The sequence below is a fragment of the Drosophila guanche genome, unplaced genomic scaffold (genome assembly GCF_900245975.1).
Source record: "Drosophila guanche unplaced genomic scaffold, DGUA_6, whole genome shotgun sequence".
Classification (NCBI taxonomy): domain Eukaryota; kingdom Metazoa; phylum Arthropoda; class Insecta; order Diptera; family Drosophilidae; genus Drosophila; species Drosophila guanche.
This window is the reverse complement of record NW_022995749.1, coordinates 2,025,437-2,043,840: the sequence shown is the minus strand read 5'-3', so window position 1 is coordinate 2,043,840 and position 18,404 is coordinate 2,025,437. Positions and strand designations below refer to the sequence as shown.

Here is an 18,404-nt window from a genome sequence, read left to right as displayed (position 1 = left end):
CTAAATCGCATTTAAATGGCAGTTTTAACAGGAACTCGCTCGGAAGATGCACTACGTACGAGCTGGAACTGTTTATGAAATATGTAGCAGAAATATTCATTTGCAAACATGGAAACTCACAGACACACACATCCACGTTCGATGGTTTGCATACATTTCACGCACATTTGGCAACTGCATATAATTAGGGGCAACAAAATTTGAAGTATGTATGTATATGTATATGTATGTTATGCATCGTCCTCTATGTCAGTGTGCATTAATGGATTCCGTTCTATAATTTACGATAACATTTTGAATGGCTAAATCGCAATGACAGGCAGAGAATTGCATCGCATCGATACTGCTGTTTGAAACATCAGCATCTTCAGGTTTATAGGGGTAGAAAATAGGAAATTGGATCGTCCTGCAATGATAAAGAGAGGCAAATAGATTATCAGATTGTCGGCACTTGTTGTCACTTGTTGAATGGATGGCCAAAGACAAATGATGGCTTATTGCATAATTATGGGTAAATTAATTCGTCATTCAGTGTCAAGTGCAGGCTCTGGACGGCAGCATCGCACCAGATGGACCTGCGAGCTGGGACCTCATCACGAAAGACCAACAGAGACTCAGAGATAAATAGCCAATATATTGCGCACAAATTAACATGTCATTTATCTCTTTGGCAGGCTTGCCAGTCGGATTGCCTGCCGCTGCCCGGCAAAGCAATCTGTGCACCCGAATGTGGGCGCAATCGTTTCTCGGTTTCTGGCGAACCCTTACATATATCGTAATATATATAATATCCACACCGGCAATGCATAATTCATTTTAAGCACCACTTAATCCGTTATGACGGACGGCCAAGTTGGCGATTTAAGAGCGAGTTTAATGCCTTTAATACGTCATTGGGTCAGATCCCGGGGCCAGCGTGGGGTGGGGCTACTGGCCCTGATTTATGGTGCGTACAGTTGATGTGGCCGCAAAAACCACACAGAATGTTTGCCAAACTTCTGCCTGCCTGCCATTTAATAAAGCCAACAATAAAACTTCAAAAACCTGAGCCACACGAGAGACAGGGCACGTTGAGGTGGGCGGGGGCGCTTCGCGTACGAGTATTATTAAATGTTATAACAATTCGATGCGTCTGCCCATTTCGATTGGGCATAAACGGTTTAAGGTCTCAACTCTGGCTGCATACAGCACGGCCATAAACTTTAGGCCAGTTGCCGGGCGGTCCAGGCCTTTTGATATATTCATGCATCCCTCAGCCCTCGTATGCCAAGGGATAGCCATATCTGTGCGTGTGTTTAGGCCAAGCTCAATTTAATTTATCAAAGTCATAAACTTTCCATGGGCTAAGCCACAGAATGCCTCATAAATGCTGGGGATTCTCACAGTCTCAGGTTGTAGGTTGTTTATATACTACAGAATTGTGTGTTGGCAGAAACTCTATTTTTAAAGGCTTCCTCCTGGTCTCAAAGGGTTTGAAATAAATGTATAAAAATATTTATATAAATTGCAAATTCCATCCTGAAGTGGATTATGTTTGATGGGCAAGCTTTATTTCTGGCAGGCCAAAATGTTCTCTGAACCAGAATAAATATCTAAATCCACTCCCACTTCATTTCATTGGAAAATACTCCACAGGATCGCTCCCGTGCGAAATGCATACCGAGTGCAACACTGTGTTTGCATTTGACCACCTTTTACCCACCACCACCCATTCAGTGGGAGTTTTCGTTGGTGGTCAAAATCTGTGAAAATGCTTCTAGTGCCGGCAATTCCATTACCAACCGTTTGATGTCCAGCCAGCCCTCCTCTGTCTCTCTCCTCAATTAGAGAGCCACTAACGACTCCTTTTAGTCTGGACACACACACATACACAGAGAGATACGAGCACACAAACACACGCACGGGGAAAAACTTTCACAAACAGCCGCTGGGCTGGGCAGGGCTGGGCAGGCAAGCGGAGGAGGAAACAAAAATCGAATTTGATGTCGCTCTGTCAAACACAAGCCGAGAATCTGTTTATATATCGCTCAGCGACAGGTCCTGTTCCTGGATCCCGGGGTTGCTACCCCGCCTCCCTAATACGGTTAGTCCATCGACTACAAGCCGTGGTCTCCTAAAGTTTATGCCATTTAAGCATAAGTTGCTTAGCCCAACGTGCCTGGAGATGGGTACGAGCGAAGAACGGCACCCGACTCTCCAGACATGACCGCAAACTGTCGAACGAACACGCATAAAATGCGCCAGTAATATTATTTTCATTCTGGCTATGCGAATATCATTTTAGAAGGTATGTCGACTTGGACCAAACGTTCGAGAATGTCAGATCTGAAAGGGTGAAAGATTGGATTGTTCTTGGATCTGCTAGGGTATCTATGGCTTCGGTCTTGCCAAAAGGTAGCGGCTCTCATGGCGGTGGTGGTGTGTGTGCCTATAATTTATGCAACGCCGCATTTTCATGGCTCATCCACGCACACATACGTACATACTCGTACATACATGTAAACATCTCATCGAGTGGCAAAATGAAGCCGCCTGCCGGAAATCAACAAAAATTTATTGAGCATAAATTTGAATCCTCCCGATGCCCTCTACCTGCACCCCCTCATTGACTGTGCCGCTTTGTTGCTCTGTTTCCTCTGGTTTTGTTTATGAAAGCGTTTTATAGGATTTTAAATTGATTTTATTCTCATTCGTACTCTCATTTATTTGGCTCTGATTTCCTTCCAGCTTCCGTTTTGGGCCCAGTCTTGTGAGTCTTTCCAAATTACAGTTGGCATACAAATGAAGACATGAAATGTCCGGGCAGGGCATGGCGACAGCTGTTGCTGAGTGTGGGACCCCCAGATGATTGATGGGCAAGATGATGGGTGGAAGCTCTCAGGTATAAGGATGCTCCTCTCCCTCTGCCCAGTCCATACTCCCACTCCACAGTCTCGATGCTCGGCTTTCAATGGGAATTCAATGAAATGTTTTATTATTAACAAAGACATGAATGCCCTCTCCGCTCCGCAGTCTCCTAATCGATTCCCCTCATTTCTTTGTCTAGTTTTCCACGGTCCCTCTTTATTTGTTGTTTGGACACTGTCGCTTTCAGTTGGGCCGCTTGTGCTACAAACAATTGGTCGCGATAATATCTAATCATTACTTATCATTATTGGCCATGTCGCCTCCCCCTGGAGCACCCTCCTCCGATGTCCATTTTCCTGTTCGTGTGGGTAATGGACATTCCTCGGGTGTCTGCCTTGATTTCCAGTCTGTCGTCCTGTATCTGTCAGACAATTCACTTGGCTGCCCTCCCCCAACCCAACCCATCGCGACGATTACCGAGCAAATTAAATTAGTAGAAATGCCGAAACGAGGCTAAGGAGACACGGTAAGGCAATCTAATTGAGGTTGTGGGTGGTTGGTGTGCGTGTCTCAGCCTCTGAGTCTCTGTGTGTGGGACATATGTTAAACCCGTTAAAATGCTACCAGGTGTCGACTGTCAATTGGCCCCTGGGGCACCAGCACCTCGAGTTGCAGTCCCAGTCCCACCAACGCAATCGCCTTAAAGAGTCTAATGAGGTTTAATGGCCAGAGGCCATTTGGCTAGTCGCCGTAGTTGAACACGAAATGTCAAAAGGGTTTAACAAAAGAGCACACACATAGGTCAAAGGTACAGCGAGATAATAATGCGGGGACAGTATGACAGGAAAGGCTACTATGAAATTACCCATTTATTTTGAAACCATTCCGCGCTTAACAACTATCTACTTTAATTCGGTAAAATGCACAAATAATCCGTATTAAATCTGAAAACAGCTCAGGAATGCTATGTTTACATAGGTTCTACGGGAAAGAGTCAGACACATTGGAACGTAAATGAAACCCACAATTTCACATGACTTGCACACCCAAAGCGGGTCGAAATCCCTGCTATGTGAGAGCTTTTTCATTCAAAAAGCTTCAATTAGAAGAGAAATATAAGAACGAGGATATAAGAGTAGGTAAATAATACAATTCAAACTCAAATTCAAATGAAAACCAAAGACAGGTATGTATAAACGAGTTTAAAGCGACAAACCTCCAACTATGCCTTCTCGGATGCCATCCCCATATCCTTGAACTGCTAGCGTGGCAGACCCCGACAGAGACCTCGTACACGGAATCGATCAAACGCTGACTTTGGCATGGCACCCACCTGGCAGGGAGCCGAAACCAATGCAACGCGAATTAAAGCAGGTCAGCAAACTGGCAGCGAACCAACCTATGAGTGAAGGAATTTACCCGTAGGTTAGAGTCGAAACAACCTCAGTATGAGCGCCAACAAAATATTCCTGCGCTACTATCCGCCAGGTGGGAAAGGTCATCGGGCCGAATCCTTAATAAATATTTGATTGTTTCTTTCAGGTCTGGCCATTAATTACCGCACGGCAAAGGGCAGCGAGCGAGTGCGTCACTTTGATCTGCTTGACCTAGATTCGAAGTGAGTACTTCTACTTTGAACACTGCACCTAAATTCACGAATTCTTCTTTATTCTTGGAATAGGACCGACATTGAGCCTCTGGCTGACAAGATCCTACTCCATTCACTGGCTGAAGCGGAGGAGGAGCCATCGGAAGAGGATGAGGACAAGACAACGCCCTGTGTGCCCGCTAGTGGCCATGTGACCAGTTCCCAGAACACATTCAGCGCCCTAAAGCAGGCTCTGGACAAGCTACAGCGTAAGCTGCGGGAGCCCGTCAAGAAGAAGTTCTATTTGCACAAGTGTCACACCTCGCACATCCTGCCGCTGACCAATGTGTGCTTCGACCGCACCGGAGAACGATGCCTCACCGGCAGCTACGACCGCACCTGCCACGTCATCAACACCCAAACGACAGAAGTGGAGCACACTCTCACCGGACACGACAATGTGGTCTTCTCCGTTGGCTTCAATACGCCGAGATGGTAGGTATAGCTTCCACAACGATCTCCTCTCATCTGCAATTTCCATTTTCAATGTCTTTCAGCGACAAGATCGTGACCGGCTCCTTTGATTGCACCGCCAAAGTTTGGTCCGCCAGCAGCGGGCAGTGCCTTTGCACCTTGTTTGGTCACACCGCCGAGCTGGTGGCGACTGAGTTCCATCCGCTGCATGGCCAGGCCATTGCCACCGCCTCCATGGATGGCACCGCACGCATCTATGATGTGGAAACGGCCCATGAGCTTCAGCAGCTTTCCCACCACGGTGCCGAGGTAATAGCCGCTCGCTACAATCGCGATGGGCAGATGCTGCTTACGGGCTCCTTTGACCACACGGCCGCCATCTGGGATACACGCACCAAAAGGTGAGTGCCAGGAATCTGTTGTGCTGCCAATTGTGCTAAGGAGCAACTCCTTCAACAGCTGCTGCCATCAACTGCGGGGCCACAGAGCTGAGCTCTCGAACTGTGTGTGGAGCTTTAGCGGATCGCTGATCGCCACGGGCTCCTTGGATCACACGGCTCGGCTGTGGGATATTCGCCGGATGGATCAGGAGCTGCACCTGGTCTCCAAGCACAACGACGAGGTGTTGGACGTGGCCTTCGATGCGGCGGGCAGACTGCTGGCCACCTGCAGCAGCGACTGCACGGCGAGGGTCTGGAGCCTGGGCGGCGCTTCTGAGCAGCTGGAGATGTTGTCGCTGATGGCGGGGCACAGTGACGAGGTGTCTAAGGTATGCTTCAGCCCCAGCGGATGCATGCTGCTAACCGCCTCCGCTGACAACACTGCTCGTCTGTGGCTGACCGAGTCCGGGCACTGTTCCCAGGTGCTGGCCGGGCACGAGGCAGAGGTCTTCAGCTGCGCCTACAGCTATGCTGGCGACGCAATTCTGACGGCCTCCAAGGACAACACCTGCCGCTTCTGGAGATGATACGACTGGTACACCGTGCAGCTAAACGAAGAGTAGAGAGAGAGAGAGATCGGCGTGGATTTTTCTTGTATCAACATTTACTACAAACTCGAGCGTAATTTTGCTTTTCTCTCTAAAGGTTTCATCATCAACTGGCTTATAAATTAATAGTTCTTAGCTTTTCTCGTTTCTTTCAGATCGGACATTATTGTGGACTTTCTTTGCTCTTTTTTTTGTTGTAATTTTTCTTAATCGTTTCTTTTGTTTACCTTAAGGTTTAGGCTTTACTTTTCGCATTTCCATATATAGATAGTTACAGGTTTGTTTGCTAGTTTGGTTTTTCCATTTTTTTTGTTTTCTTTAGTTTAACATTTTTACTTTACATTATTAAGTGTTCGCAATAGGCTGGCGACTTCTTTTTCCATATACATATATAAAAGTGAACAAAAAGTGTTTTCGGTAACAAACATTTTACAACTTACAAAAGTCCGCAGGGTTTCGGAATCCATATTAATTAATACATAGTTTTTGAAAAATTAAACGTTCTTTCTTGTACACAAATATTTTTCTCGGCGAGGAGCGGGCTCTCTCTCAATGTTATCCCTCCTCAAAATGATTTCATTCCCTCGCTCTATATGTAAGTTCTAATTCGCGTTATTCTCTTAGAAGTTTCTCTTCTCGTTTACGACTAAACTGAAGGAGCTCAGAGGCGGGCACAGTAGACAGTTTGTTTGATGATTGCTTTTGGTTGAATGAGAAGTGACGGAAAGATAGATCACACAGACACAAACACAGACACAGAGGTTGAAACACTCACATAGAGTTGGCCGTGGTCTATGCTTGGGGCCAATCATTTAGACAGATGTGTCTCCCTGGTAGGTTATTAAGTGTCGGTTTAGTGGTTGAGGAGGATCCTTATATATCCTTATTGTGTGGTTGTTGTGTGGTGCTGTTACTGGCTTTGAGCCATCCGCTGCATCTTATTCAATTTTTCAGTTATCGGAGTACTCTTCTAAAACACATCTACATATGTATATTATGGGCTCGGTATCTGCGTGGGTGTGTGGCTGTGGTACTGTTGAGTGTGGAGGGGGCGGACAGGACAGACAGGCCTTCTCATATAAACTATAAATGTATCGTAATGCTTATTATTATCATTATTAGTAGGTTTTTCTTTAGCGTTTATCAAAGTAGAAAACTGTTTGGTGTGTGTTTTGTTTGTTTCGCATCGTTTCGTTTATGTTGTGTGTGGGTGTGTGTAGTTTGGGTTTGCTGTGGCATTTAAAGATCTTTCTGTTCAGGTTGCTGCGTTTGTTTAACTGGTTTCTATTTAATGTTTTGTCTGCAACTCAATGCGTAGGGCTCTGCAAGAAACACAAAATCACGATTATTAACACTGATGGCGGGAAGTGTGGGGACTTAGAAGGAAACACGGCGGGTTCAGCCAGATTACATGAGGTTGAGGATTAAAGTAGGGTACAGATGCAGGGAACATGCAAAGCGTACATGCGAGCAGCTTTTAAATCTCGATACGAAAAGAAATGAGTAAAAGCCAGACGGGTTGTGAGACAGGATGAGGGACAGGAGACAGGTGTGGCATAGGAGGACAACAGCATTTGCCTTACATTTAGAATACATGAAGCTGAGGAAGGAAGTGTTTAGTTATCGTTTGTTCACTTGTTGCTTGGTTGATTGTTTGATTGATTATTGTTGGTTTTGAAATGAACAATATTAGGTATTACAAAACTCATATATCTTCAAATGCATACAGCTAGAAATAAAAGAAAGAAAATACATAGGTAAACATAGCTTTCGGTCGGTTGAATGGTTGAATGCTAAAATTGAGCTTCTTCCCCTCCCGAATAATTACATGCAAACGTGTACGAATGGGTAATGTGCAATGTGCACTAACGGGTGGAATCAACAATGGGTATGGGTATGGGTGTGGGTGTGTCGACTGCCGTTGTGAGTGATATATATATCCAGTAAGTTAAGGCCTCTGCTGATGGTGCTACCACCGAACGATCTACCGACTTATAAGTACATAAGCCAATCAAAAATAATATTGATGATGATGATAAGCGATAACAAAACTTGTGTTAGCAGTGGCAAAAGCGCGGCAAGCGGAGGTTATAGATTATAAAAGAGATTGCGTACTTCACATGGTCGATCCGGAAACTCTTGTTTGAATGTGCGCTCGATAACGTGATATCTGCAATGGGATTCACAAAACAATTTTCAGTTATTTGGATTTATTTTTGGGACATGATCAGCGGCACTCACTTGGACTGCAAACCGCCGCCGGGTGGAAGACCTTCAATGTCGTCTTTGTTCTGCATACACTTCAGCAGATCCAGGTAATCGGTTATCTTGTTAGACTCTATCTCGTCTGCAACAAATCAGAGAATACAAACTGTTCAATGGACGTCGTTCATAGGGTTCAATTCAAGATCTTAGCTTACGAGATTTTGTATAAATAAATGTGGATGTATGTACAAAAATGGTTCATAATAAAATACGATCGAATTACATATTGAAGCTACATTAAAGCAAATGCAATATACATATATGTTTCGAAACTTTTTTTGTTTTTTAAACTATGAACTAAAACGCAAAGTGTATGGCTGTATTAACAGCTTTGGAAATGAGGTAACAAACCAAATGGCAAAGAGGTCAAACAACAGAACATTATATCATCCTGGCAAAGAGTTTCTAATCTATTAAGGAAAGTGGGATTGGATTGGGGAAGACCTAATTCCAATTATAAATATTTTTCATTCGCTTAACAAACTGTGGGGACCAGTAATTATTAGAGCTGATAGAAAATTTGATTGTAAAACAACGAATGACTACTCTCTTTCCAAGAAAATTATTTGGATATGCGGAAAATAAACATGGAAAGTAATTAAAATTGGAATTAGTTTCTTTCGTCGCCTGGTGAGCATGCAATTTCAGTCTGTCGTTAGATGGTGTGGGGAGATCTCTTTAGAAAGCTTAATACACAGACAACTCATTAGAGACGACTGGGGCTGGATCTAGACAGGGTTTGGGTGTGGGGTGTGGATTGGGCTGGACTGGAGGCATGTGGTACGCAAAATAAAATTAAACCAATCATCAATCAATCGATAAGATAAACGAGATAACGAAATGACAAAAATTGCTTTCGATATTTACAAACTACAAAATTATAGACGTACCTTATGCTCACACATCTTAAAATTTGTAATGCTTTCTGTTTCTTGTTCTTGCATTGTCTTTAACACGCCCATTTGGCTTATGCGCCTGCCTTTTTTTCTGGCAAACATTTCAATTCAAATATTTGTGATTTGCAGTACGATGCGCGAAGAACAACAACCATGAAACAACAGAATAACGCGCGAAGCAAAAATGTTCTCTTTGGTAAATTACTTTAAAGAATTTCTTGGTCATTCGTTGGAGCTGGCTCTTGAAAAAAATAATTCTCATGTGGAAAATAAATTGGTTACAAATGAGACATTCTGAATTGGTGTGTAACAATAGAAAACTGTAATCTGAAGAAAGGCAAATGAAGGCAAAAGGCATTAACTGTTTCGCTGTTTGGAGTTCTGTCTGGTGTTGTGTGTTCGAGAAAATGTAAATGGAAAATAAAAGCTGAAACTAGCGAATGCAGTGAACTGAAAACTGAATCCGATGGAAGAGCAGACAAACACTTTTTGTTTGGTTTTCGAATCGTTCATTAAACATATATATTTTTTGCTTAGCCATGGAGATATTTGGTTGCATCTTTGGTGATTTATTAATCTATTGAGTATGTTTGTTTGGATGTGAGAGTGTCGGTTGTCACGTGTTATGTGGCCGAGGCCTTACACCTACATATATTTCCCTGGACAATGGTCGCAGAGTTATTGCTCTAGTACATGGTACAGTCACAAGTTGATCTCTGGGTTAGCTTCGATCGATCCAATTGGTAAATCATTGGTAAAGTAAAGTAAACTCTTGCTTTCGATTACCACGAGCACAACAATTGGTGAGCATAAGGTTTACAGTTTCAATTTTGTTTTGCTTTTGCTTTTCATTAAAACCTACTTTTGTGTATAACGTTCAAAACCTTCCTAGACTACTGGACTACTTTAGGCTACGTTAGTAATGGTAGTTTGTCTGGACATTCGAGTATTTCATTATCTTTGGTTATATGTATAACTATATACTATACAACTATATAAACTTGTAATTATTTATCTACTTTGACCAATGATGGGGCGTGGCATGCTATTAAATATTTACTATATTCTATGTGTAAATTATATTGTATACAATTGGTTTAAAGTATTTGTCTATGTATATCAACAGCAAGGTCACGTCTACACACTTCGGCCTCAGGGACATTATGCCGAAATTCACTTGGGTGTTACGAATACTGTCTGTCGCTAGACTATTAGAGATCTAAATATATCTATCCTATTATGGCTGGTTCTTCATTGTGGGAGATAATACTACAACTTAATCGATTCTGCCTGGCTTTTTGGCATTCCGTACTCTCTCAAATCTCTGAGCGGTTAATTATGTAGTAAAAATATGTTTGTATGTTTTACGGCAGTACCAGGTTGTCGTCAATAGTTTTTAAAAAGGCTTTCCCAGCTCATTTTAAAAAATACCTACTGCTTGTAGGGCCACCGAGGGGTCTCCTTTGAACTCGTTTTGCTTAGAAACTAAGTGTTAATTTGCTAGGCCTACTAGTTACATCAATTCCAAGTGTTTTTTATTTATTTTGAGTGTCTTCAATACCTGGGGTCGTTTGAGATTGCAATTTACTTTTGATTGATTTGCATCGGGGCTTGTGTCATCAGTGGGTATCGGGTTTATATGCATGTGTGAATGTACATATGTATATACAAAGGTATATGCAGACGGGTCAATTAACTACTTAACATTGGGCTCAGGTTCATCGATAATTGTTATTAATATCTATGGTCGGTCTATGGGGTTTTACGATTATGTAATGCTACAACTAAATGGCAGATGGCAGTTGCTGTAGCAGACAAACACGTGTATAAATAATACTATATAGCTGGCACTCACACACCCACAAATATACATTCATTCGGGTCAGCCGCACGCACTGCCAGCAGATATGACAAACCAACACGCTATACGGTTATTTACTATGCATTAGCGATAGGATATAGGTAAAATACACACACTCGGTCATTTACATAACTATATACAAATATATATATAAGAATGGCATTGGTAATGGCAATGTTTTGGTTAGGTTGGGTTTCGAACTACTTGGAAGGAACTTTTCATTGGAGTCGAGTGGCGTTTGCATTCTCAGATATGCAGAAGCATGACTACCTAAGGATCAGGGTAGATGTATCTAATATAACGCTAGATAAGCTTCTTGGGGCGGGACATTTTGGGACATATCGTTTATCGTATTTTCCCTGTTTTAAGAGTATGTGCTTGTTACTTTTAAGGTACAATGTATACGTATTTCGTCTGACCGCGCGCGTCAATAGAGTATTCGATTCAGTGGGAGAGAGAGAGAGAGAGAGAGACACACACAATAACTACAACGCCATAGATCAAGAGTTAACGATTAGTTATAAACAGAGTAGACGACTTAGACAACCTCTTGTGATTTTCTCGATTTGTTTCTCCAGCCGATGCTCAGCCTCTATCGCCTCCTCTGTTGGCTTCGGTGCTCCAGGGAAGGCAATTATAATGATGCTCATGTTATCGCGACTTCCCTGTGATTGCAAAAAAAAAAGATTTGGTATCAGAGAGAGCGACAATATATACCATCCGAATGGTATGTAGAGCACTACATACCTTGTGCAAGCAAGTGTCCACCACCTGATTGGCAATGCTCACTAGATCGCTGGTCACCTTGAGCCTCGAGTGGATGAAGCTGCACACATCCTCGTTGGTCATCACATCCCAGATGCCGTCGCAGGCGAGCACCAAGAACTCGTCGGTGTCCTGGCGGCTTTGGCAAAATATTTCCGGCTCGGGTGAGACCAGCTGCTCGCACTGCCCTTTCTCCTTGACGTTTTTGAAGTCGTAGTCGCCAAGGGCTCTGGACACGGCTAGGGTGCCGTTTACGCGTTTGATCATCACACTGCCGCCGGCATTGTGTATGCGCTCCTTCTCCTCCGGCAGGACGGGCTTGTGGTCCTGCGTGGCAAACACCGGCACCCCCTGGCGACACAGCACGGCGCGCGAGTCCCCACAGTTGGCGATATACACCTGAGTCGAGCTGACAAAGGCGCACACGGCGGTGGTTCCGCCGCACTTGGTATCCTTGGTAAACTCGGGCAGGTCGCGCATCACCTCGTCGATGCGCAGGAAGCCAGTGCGTATGCCCTTCACATGGTCACCGCTTATGAACTCGTCCGTGTGGACAATGCTGTCCAGCAGATGCTTGGCACAGTGCTCAGACACCTTGCAGCCGGCGTGCCCGTCGAACACCGCGAAGAAGCTCCAGTCGTTTAGGGCATTGTCCAGCCCCACGCGTGCATAGTAGGCATCCTCCATTTCACAACGCCAGCCTTGCATTGAACTGACGCCGAAGAGCAGCTTGTTGCCCTCACCTTGATCATTGTGTTTGGCGGTTTTCGGCTTATCCAGGAATCCGCCCATTTCTACTGAACATACTGTTTGTGTGCTGACTGTGGGAGGAATTGGCTGTGGGTCTGCTCTCTTCTGTTGCCAAGAGATCCTGCAAGTGAAGGAGCACCAATTTATATTAGTGGAATCTCAATCAATACTAACCTATGCATGCATGTTCAGGTCTGCCTTGAACTTGAACTCATTGCGCGCAACAAACATTTCCCTCACCCTGGTCCCCAGGCTTCCCCCCTGCCGTTACGTGTGAAACTTTTGGCTATATTCGTTACTTTTGTGCTTCCGGTTTGCCAATCGATTTATCAAGGACGCGTGGTCGGTCGGTCCCTTTCTCTTCGTAGACGACCGATGGCTAATTTTAGCCGAAATAAAGCTGCCATTGCGCCGGCACGCCCACATGCCTACACGCCCGTATCGAGAGCTGGCCTCAGCGTAGGCGTAAACTGCAGGTTTGGCTCGAATTGTTTATTTTTTTGTCGCGCAATTTCTGCGCGCAACAGCATCCACAGGAACTGTCCCCTCCGCGTTCGTTTTTTAACAAATAACTCGCTCAGTTAGCAGCACATTTTTTCACAAGTGAGAGAGAGGGGAATGGAAAATAGCTGCCGGTTCTGGGGATTTGGTCACGAACTAGTCATGAAAAAACACAATTGGGCACGAGATCTATGAACTTTTCGGAGCTGAGAAAAGGCAAACCTTCACTCGCATTATTTTTCACCTCGCAAATTTACAGTTGATGGTCTTCCTCGTCGCTTGCCCGCCTTGCCGCCAATCCACCAACGTCGTTGTCTCCTCGTTCGTTGCTTTTTCTTCTTCTTGATGGTTGTGCTTGTGTGTATGTGCTGCTGCTGCTTCTCCTCAAGCGGGGTGCGTGTGTGTGTGTGACTGACTATCTGTATTGGCGTGTGTAAGCAAAAATTAAGAACCAAAAATGTCTTCTGCTTTCGTTTTGCACATCACCGAAACCGCGTTGATTCGATGGTCGGACACGCGGGGCGCTGATTAAAACTTTCGGAAGTACTTTCCGTGCAGTGACGAAACGAAAATAAAACTTTTTCTAATATTTTGATTTTTTTTTTTATGGTCGCACGACGATGATTTCGTACTAGAGTTGGGATAAAAATCGATAGTGCTATCGATAATATCGATGCTTGAAAATGTAGCCGATAGTAGCAAAAGAGTGAACATGTTGAAAAAAAAATTTATTTATTTTGTTGATTAATTCATCGCCGGGATGATTGGATTTTGAATTAAAAGATTTATATTGTTAGGGTACAATTTCTATTTCTGGTGTTCGTTCGACAAACAACTCTTTTTTGAGCGCAAAATTTTCAGTAACATTTTGTTCCAATATTCATCAATGCGGATTAATCGTCTGCGACCAACCAATTTCGCTGTACCGATTAAATACAATAAAAAAACGTTTTAGCAGATATGAGAAACTATCGATGGTGGCCACCATCGATGTTTTCCCAACTCTAGTTTCCATTATAACTATCGATAAAATATTCAAGAAATACCTTCTTATTTTAAAATTATACAGTAAATATACCGTAATCTTTAATCATATTCCTTGATTTTGATGTTCTATTTTATATTACTTATAACTTAAGACTTTTAACACTCAAACAATAATTATATCCGGTTGAAGAATCAATTTGGCTTATTTTAAACATTTCACAGGTAAAAACGTCACAAAAAAATCCAGGTGTGCAAAGATTGGAACGACTAGAGTTAGAGTGTAGACCAATAACAGAACATGACGAAACATTCGATCGTGTTCTTTTCTCTTTTCAATGGTGTCCAAGTCCCTGGCAGAGTAAATGTATTGTCCGTTGTTATTTGTAAAGTAGTGAACGAAAGAACATATTTATTACAGTTGTACACATTTTTTCGAGAATCTGTTAATAATAAAATAAAGAAATTATTGATGCGTGTCATCGATTGCCTTGTCCCTATTCATACATAGGCTCATCGCACTTCTGACATTTCCACGCTGCTCTTATTTTTATGCCCGGTACTCGAAGAGTAAATAGGGTATATTTAATTTGTGCACAAAGTATGTAACACACAGAAGGAAACGTTTCCGACCCCATAAAGTATATATATTCTTGATCAGCATCAATATCCGAGTCGATTGAGCCATGTCTGTCTGTCCGTCCTGATGAGCGAATTGTACTCAAAGACTATAAGAGCAAGAGCCACCAAATTTTTCATTCATACTTGTGTATGCTCACACTGTTACAAGTGTATTTCAAAAATGAGCCACGCCCCTTCCGCCTCTGCAAAAGGGCGAAAACCTTCCCAACCTACAATTTTGAAGATAAAAAAAAACTAAAAACGCTATTCCGTAGGGAATGACCATATCTATCAGATCACCATCCGATTGGGATCCGATTGGATCATTATTATAGCCATAATGAAGAAATCAATTTGCAGTGGCTAAACCCACCCTGTCCAGGTGGGTGTTGTTTTTTGTTGTTTTTTTTTCACTTTCTCTTTCACACTCAGCTTCGTGTAGACAGTGGCCTCTGCCTCTGCCGCGAGTCTGCAGTGTGTGGGTGTGAGAAGTGTTGTAGATGTACATAGATGACATACAGAAGACAAAATTTAAAATTTGACAAAACACCGCTAAGCTGCAGATGTAGTACCGAGTGCCAGGTATAAAGTTGTGTCGCGTAAGAAGCGTCTCACACTTCCCTTCTCGTTATTAGTCTCAAACATGGCTCAAGATAAAAATCTTCGATGGTTTATTTTTTCTGCACATTCTTTTATTATATATATCAACCTCGTATCAGAGAAATATTACAGAAGTAATTGAAAAGTTGTGAGGTGAGTTCTGGCTCTTTTTTATGAAGCTATCGCCAACACTTCTTCAATTGGACACAGTGGTGGTGGGTTGGGACCAGTTACCGTCCTCCAAGCAGGCATTCAACTCCTCAAAGCTGGCGGCAGAGTCCTCCTTGTATACCCTCTCGGCCGTAGTTTGGCAGAAATCGAGATCGAAGTCAATGAGAGCAAGCTCTCCGATGAGCTGTTTGTTGAGGTCGGTCGCGTTATTGCCGATGGTATTCAGAATAACAGAATACTCGGGAGCCTAAACGAATCGAAGGGGTAGGTGTTAGATTACATTATGGGTTCCGGGGACACTTCACTTACGGTCTTGGAATAGCACTCGAAGACCTCTGAGTTTTCCTCCTCATGTGAGCAACGCTCCAGAGCGTCGCAGGTCTCCTTAGCCTTGGAGGTGATTCCATTGCGGGCGATGCCATAATTGCTGTCGATCAGCCATTTGGCGGCATTGAACTTTTCGACGCAGACCTTGTAATCTTCCTCGTACTGGTCAGAGTGTCCCTTCAGGATGGGCAGGTACCAGTCGAAGCAGTTCATGTTGAGGGTGGTGGCCGTTCGCAGACTCTGCGCATTCATCATGAAGTCGATGAGGCTAGCTGATGGAGCGATCCCGGAGTCGAAGTTTTGAAGAACATTTTGACGCGAACAGCTTGGTAAATGAAGTGTGACTAGAAATGAGAAAAGTTTGCCTTTTATACAATCAAATTGATTTGCTTACGGCAATTTCTAATCGCCCTATTATCGGGTGTACTTTTTGTTGCCATATTTATTAATATTTTTATACATATGTACGAATAGAAGTAGTGCTCTTATCAAATCCACGCCGCGTTCTTCCCTCCACAGGTAGTCGTCAAAAGTTTCGGAAGAAAGCAAGCATAATTCCTGAAATTACGTCATCCACCAATACATTTTGTAAGTAATTTTTTATTAACCTACTATCCTGCGGAAGGTAGACTAATTTAGGAACTTATACTGCCGGTTATACAAACAAATTTGCCGCATTCTTCAGAATACAACAGTCATAAAATGTTTAGGCAAAAACATCCGTTATTGGTGGAACATCAATATGAACATCGATTCTAATACATAAAACTACCCGAAACCATTTTTCCGCATCGAACCAAACCTATTTTTATACCTGGTACTCGAAGAGTAAACCGGGTATACTGTAAATCTGCACAAGAGTGGATGTATGTACATATGTAACACACAGAATAGTGTTACCATCAAGTAAATATATTATTGATCAGCATCAATGGAAGAGTCGATATAGCCGTGTCTGTCTGTTCGTCTTGTTTGTCGACTAGTTCTCAGAAACTATGTCTTTGCAAAAATATGGATTTTGGAGCGGTAATTTTTACAAAATGTTGACTTCTAATTCGACTAAGGAAAAAAAATCATAATTAAAAAAAAAAAGGTAGAGCCATCAGTTCATCAGAAAAGGTCGGTTTGGTTGGCAGCGTTTGTTAAAAGAGAAATTTTGTCGGGTAGTGTAATTTGTGGCTTCAACATTTGAACCCGCAACGGCTTTTGTCTCTATTGTCGCCCTCTGTCCGCAAGGAGTTAAACAATGATTAAACCTATTGGTTTGAATATTGCAACCGATGCGATAGTTTATTCCGCTTGGGATAAGCGCCATTTATCGGTAAAAAATTTGTGTACCAATTTTGTCCATCAGCATTTAATTGTACATTTTTAATGAATATATTTGTACAAATGCATGCAAATACACCACACGGAGCCTCCTTAGTATTCCGACAGATGGCCCTAACCGGACCAAGGAAACTATCGCATCGGTTACAATGGAACAGTAGCAAAATAAAATGCAACCGGATAGGTATTATCGGGTTGTTCATAAAGTGGTCCTTGTCGACGGAGGGCGAAGGCTCCAAAATCCGTTCTGAGCTCAAAAATTGAGTTCATTTTGATAGCTCCACCAACATTTTTTGACCGTTGTTTCCGCAAGAAGGCGGAAATCTTTTATACTCCAATATCAATTAATTTCTTCGTTTCCGACGGATAGTGAATAAATATAGATAAATTGAATTTTAAAATATTTTGGTAGATTGACGTGATTTCACAACTACGCTTGCATTTTGCCGAAACAGAAAAATTAGCAGAATAATTAATTGCCGTTCCGGCAGCGATGCTCTTCTGAACAATGATCGATGCGTGACATCGATCGCCCTGCCCCTATTTATACATAGGCTCATCGCACATCAGGTTCTGGCATTATTTTTATTAATAGGCTCAAAAATTAATGTTGTCTTCGAACGTGTTTATTATTTCTGCACATTCTTGTATTATAAATAAACTTCTTCAAACTTCAAAGTTTATCTTAACGACTTAAATATTCAATGTTCATTTAGGAACATTGCAAACGGATGTTCAATTAGAGGAATATTACAGAAGTAATTGTAAACCTGTGAGGTGAGTTCTGGCTCTTTTTTATGAAGCTATCGCCAACACTTCTTCAATTGGACACAGTGGTGGTGGGTTGGGACCAGTTACCGTCCTCCAAGCAGGCATTCAACTCCTCAAAGCTGGCGGCAGAGTCCTCCTTGTATACCCTCTCGGCCGTAGTTTGGCAGAAATCGAGATCGAAGTCAATGAGAGCTAGCTCTCCGATGAGCTGTTTGTTGAGGTCAGTCGCGTTATTGCCGATGGTATTCAGAATAACAGAATACTCGGGAGCCTAAACGAATCAAAGGGGAAAGGGTTAGATTACACTACGGTATTCCGGGGACTCTTCACTTACGGTCTTGGAATAGCACTCGAAGGCCTTTGTGTTTTCCTTCTCGTACTCGCAACGCATCAGGGCGTCGCAGGTCTCCTTGGCATTTGAGGTGATTCCATTACGGGCGATGCCATAATTGCTGTCGATCAGCCATTTGGCGGCATTGAACTTTTCGACGCAGACCTTGTAATNGCCCGTATTTATATAGAGGCCCATCGCACATCCGACTTCTGCCATTATCTTTTAATTACACGCTGCGCTTGTTTTTCTTATTAGTTTAAACAATCAAACTTATGTCTTAATGTTATCTTCGAAAAAGTTTACTTTTTGTGCACATTCCTGTTTTATAGAAA

At 42.9% G+C, this 18,404-nt stretch overlaps 4 protein-coding genes across 6 annotated transcripts; 1 reads left to right on the top strand and 3 right to left on the bottom strand.

Annotated features, from left to right (window-relative positions):
• The first annotated feature begins 4,105 nt into the window (after positions 1-4,105).
• On the top strand, positions 4,106-5,893 carry LOC117585845 (dynein assembly factor with WDR repeat domains 1). Its single transcript, XM_034275588.1, has 5 exons — positions 4,106-4,335; positions 4,390-4,465; positions 4,529-4,930; positions 4,993-5,310; positions 5,369-5,893. The coding sequence occupies exons 1-5, from the start codon at positions 4,296-4,298 to the stop codon at positions 5,874-5,876; spliced, it is 1,344 nt and encodes a 447-aa protein (XP_034131479.1). The 5' UTR covers positions 4,106-4,295; the 3' UTR covers positions 5,877-5,893.
• A 198-nt stretch (positions 5,894-6,091) lies between these two features.
• LOC117585846 (protein phosphatase 1B) lies at positions 6,092-13,556 on the bottom strand. 3 transcript variants are annotated; one of them, XR_004573947.1, is made up of 7 exons: positions 13,180-13,556; positions 11,667-12,555; positions 11,467-11,584; positions 8,139-8,244; positions 8,013-8,067; positions 7,481-7,626; positions 6,092-7,219 (listed from the first exon to the last, which is right to left on the bottom strand). XR_004573947.1 is itself a non-coding variant. In XM_034275589.1 (7 exons), exons 2-7 carry the CDS (start codon positions 12,474-12,476, stop codon positions 7,186-7,188), a joined length of 1,125 nt encoding a protein of 374 aa, XP_034131480.1. In that variant the 5' UTR covers positions 12,477-12,555; positions 13,180-13,556; the 3' UTR covers positions 6,092-7,185. The 3 variants fall into 3 exon arrangements, 2 of the variants coding, with proteins under 2 accessions (XP_034131480.1, XP_034131481.1); XM_034275589.1 differs by having other exon boundaries at positions 7,625-7,626; XM_034275590.1 differs by lacking the exon at positions 7,481-7,626 and having other exon boundaries at positions 13,180-13,555.
• Positions 13,557-15,336: 1,780 nt separating this feature from the next.
• On the bottom strand, positions 15,337-15,890 carry LOC117585369. The gene is made up of 2 exons (XM_034274815.1): positions 15,621-15,890; positions 15,337-15,558 (listed from the first exon to the last, which is right to left on the bottom strand). The coding sequence occupies exons 1-2, from the start codon at positions 15,888-15,890 to the stop codon at positions 15,337-15,339; spliced, it is 492 nt and encodes a 163-aa protein (XP_034130706.1).
• A 1,864-nt stretch (positions 15,891-17,754) lies between these two features.
• Positions 17,755-18,288, bottom strand: LOC117585368. Its single transcript, XM_034274814.1, has 2 exons — positions 18,073-18,288; positions 17,755-18,009 (listed from the first exon to the last, which is right to left on the bottom strand). The coding sequence occupies exons 1-2, from the start codon at positions 18,286-18,288 to the stop codon at positions 17,788-17,790; spliced, it is 438 nt and encodes a 145-aa protein (XP_034130705.1). The 3' UTR covers positions 17,755-17,787.
• Between the last annotated feature and the right edge of the window lie 116 nt (positions 18,289-18,404).

What these genes read in the sequence shown, in the direction of transcription:
- LOC117585369 (XM_034274815.1), bottom strand. Translation starts at nt 15,890, where the DNA reads ATGAATGCGCAGAGTCTGCGAACGGCCACCACCCTCAACATGAACTGC. An exon ending in TCGAGTGCTATTCCAAGACC is followed by an intron (nt 15,559 to 15,620) that starts GTAAGTGAAGTG and finishes CGATTCGTTTAG; the next exon opens with GCTCCCGAGTATTCTGTTAT.
- LOC117585846 (XM_034275589.1), bottom strand. Translation starts at nt 12,476, where the DNA reads ATGGGCGGATTCCTGGATAAGCCGAAAACCGCCAAACACAATGATCAA. An exon ending in TGGACACTTGCTTGCACAAG is followed by an intron (nt 11,585 to 11,666) that starts GTATGTAGTGCT and finishes TTGCAATCACAG; the next exon opens with GGAAGTCGCGATAACATGAG. An exon ending in GGCGGCGGTTTGCAGTCCAA is followed by an intron (nt 8,068 to 8,138) that starts GTGAGTGCCGCT and finishes ATCCCATTGCAG; the next exon opens with ATATCACGTTATCGAGCGCA.
- LOC117585845 (XM_034275588.1), top strand. Translation starts at nt 4,296, where the DNA reads ATGAGCGCCAACAAAATATTCCTGCGCTACTATCCGCCAG. An exon ending in CCTGCGCTACTATCCGCCAG is followed by an intron (nt 4,336 to 4,389) that starts GTGGGAAAGGTC and finishes TGTTTCTTTCAG; the next exon opens with GTCTGGCCATTAATTACCGC. An exon ending in CTGCTTGACCTAGATTCGAA is followed by an intron (nt 4,466 to 4,528) that starts GTGAGTACTTCT and finishes TTCTTGGAATAG; the next exon opens with GACCGACATTGAGCCTCTGG.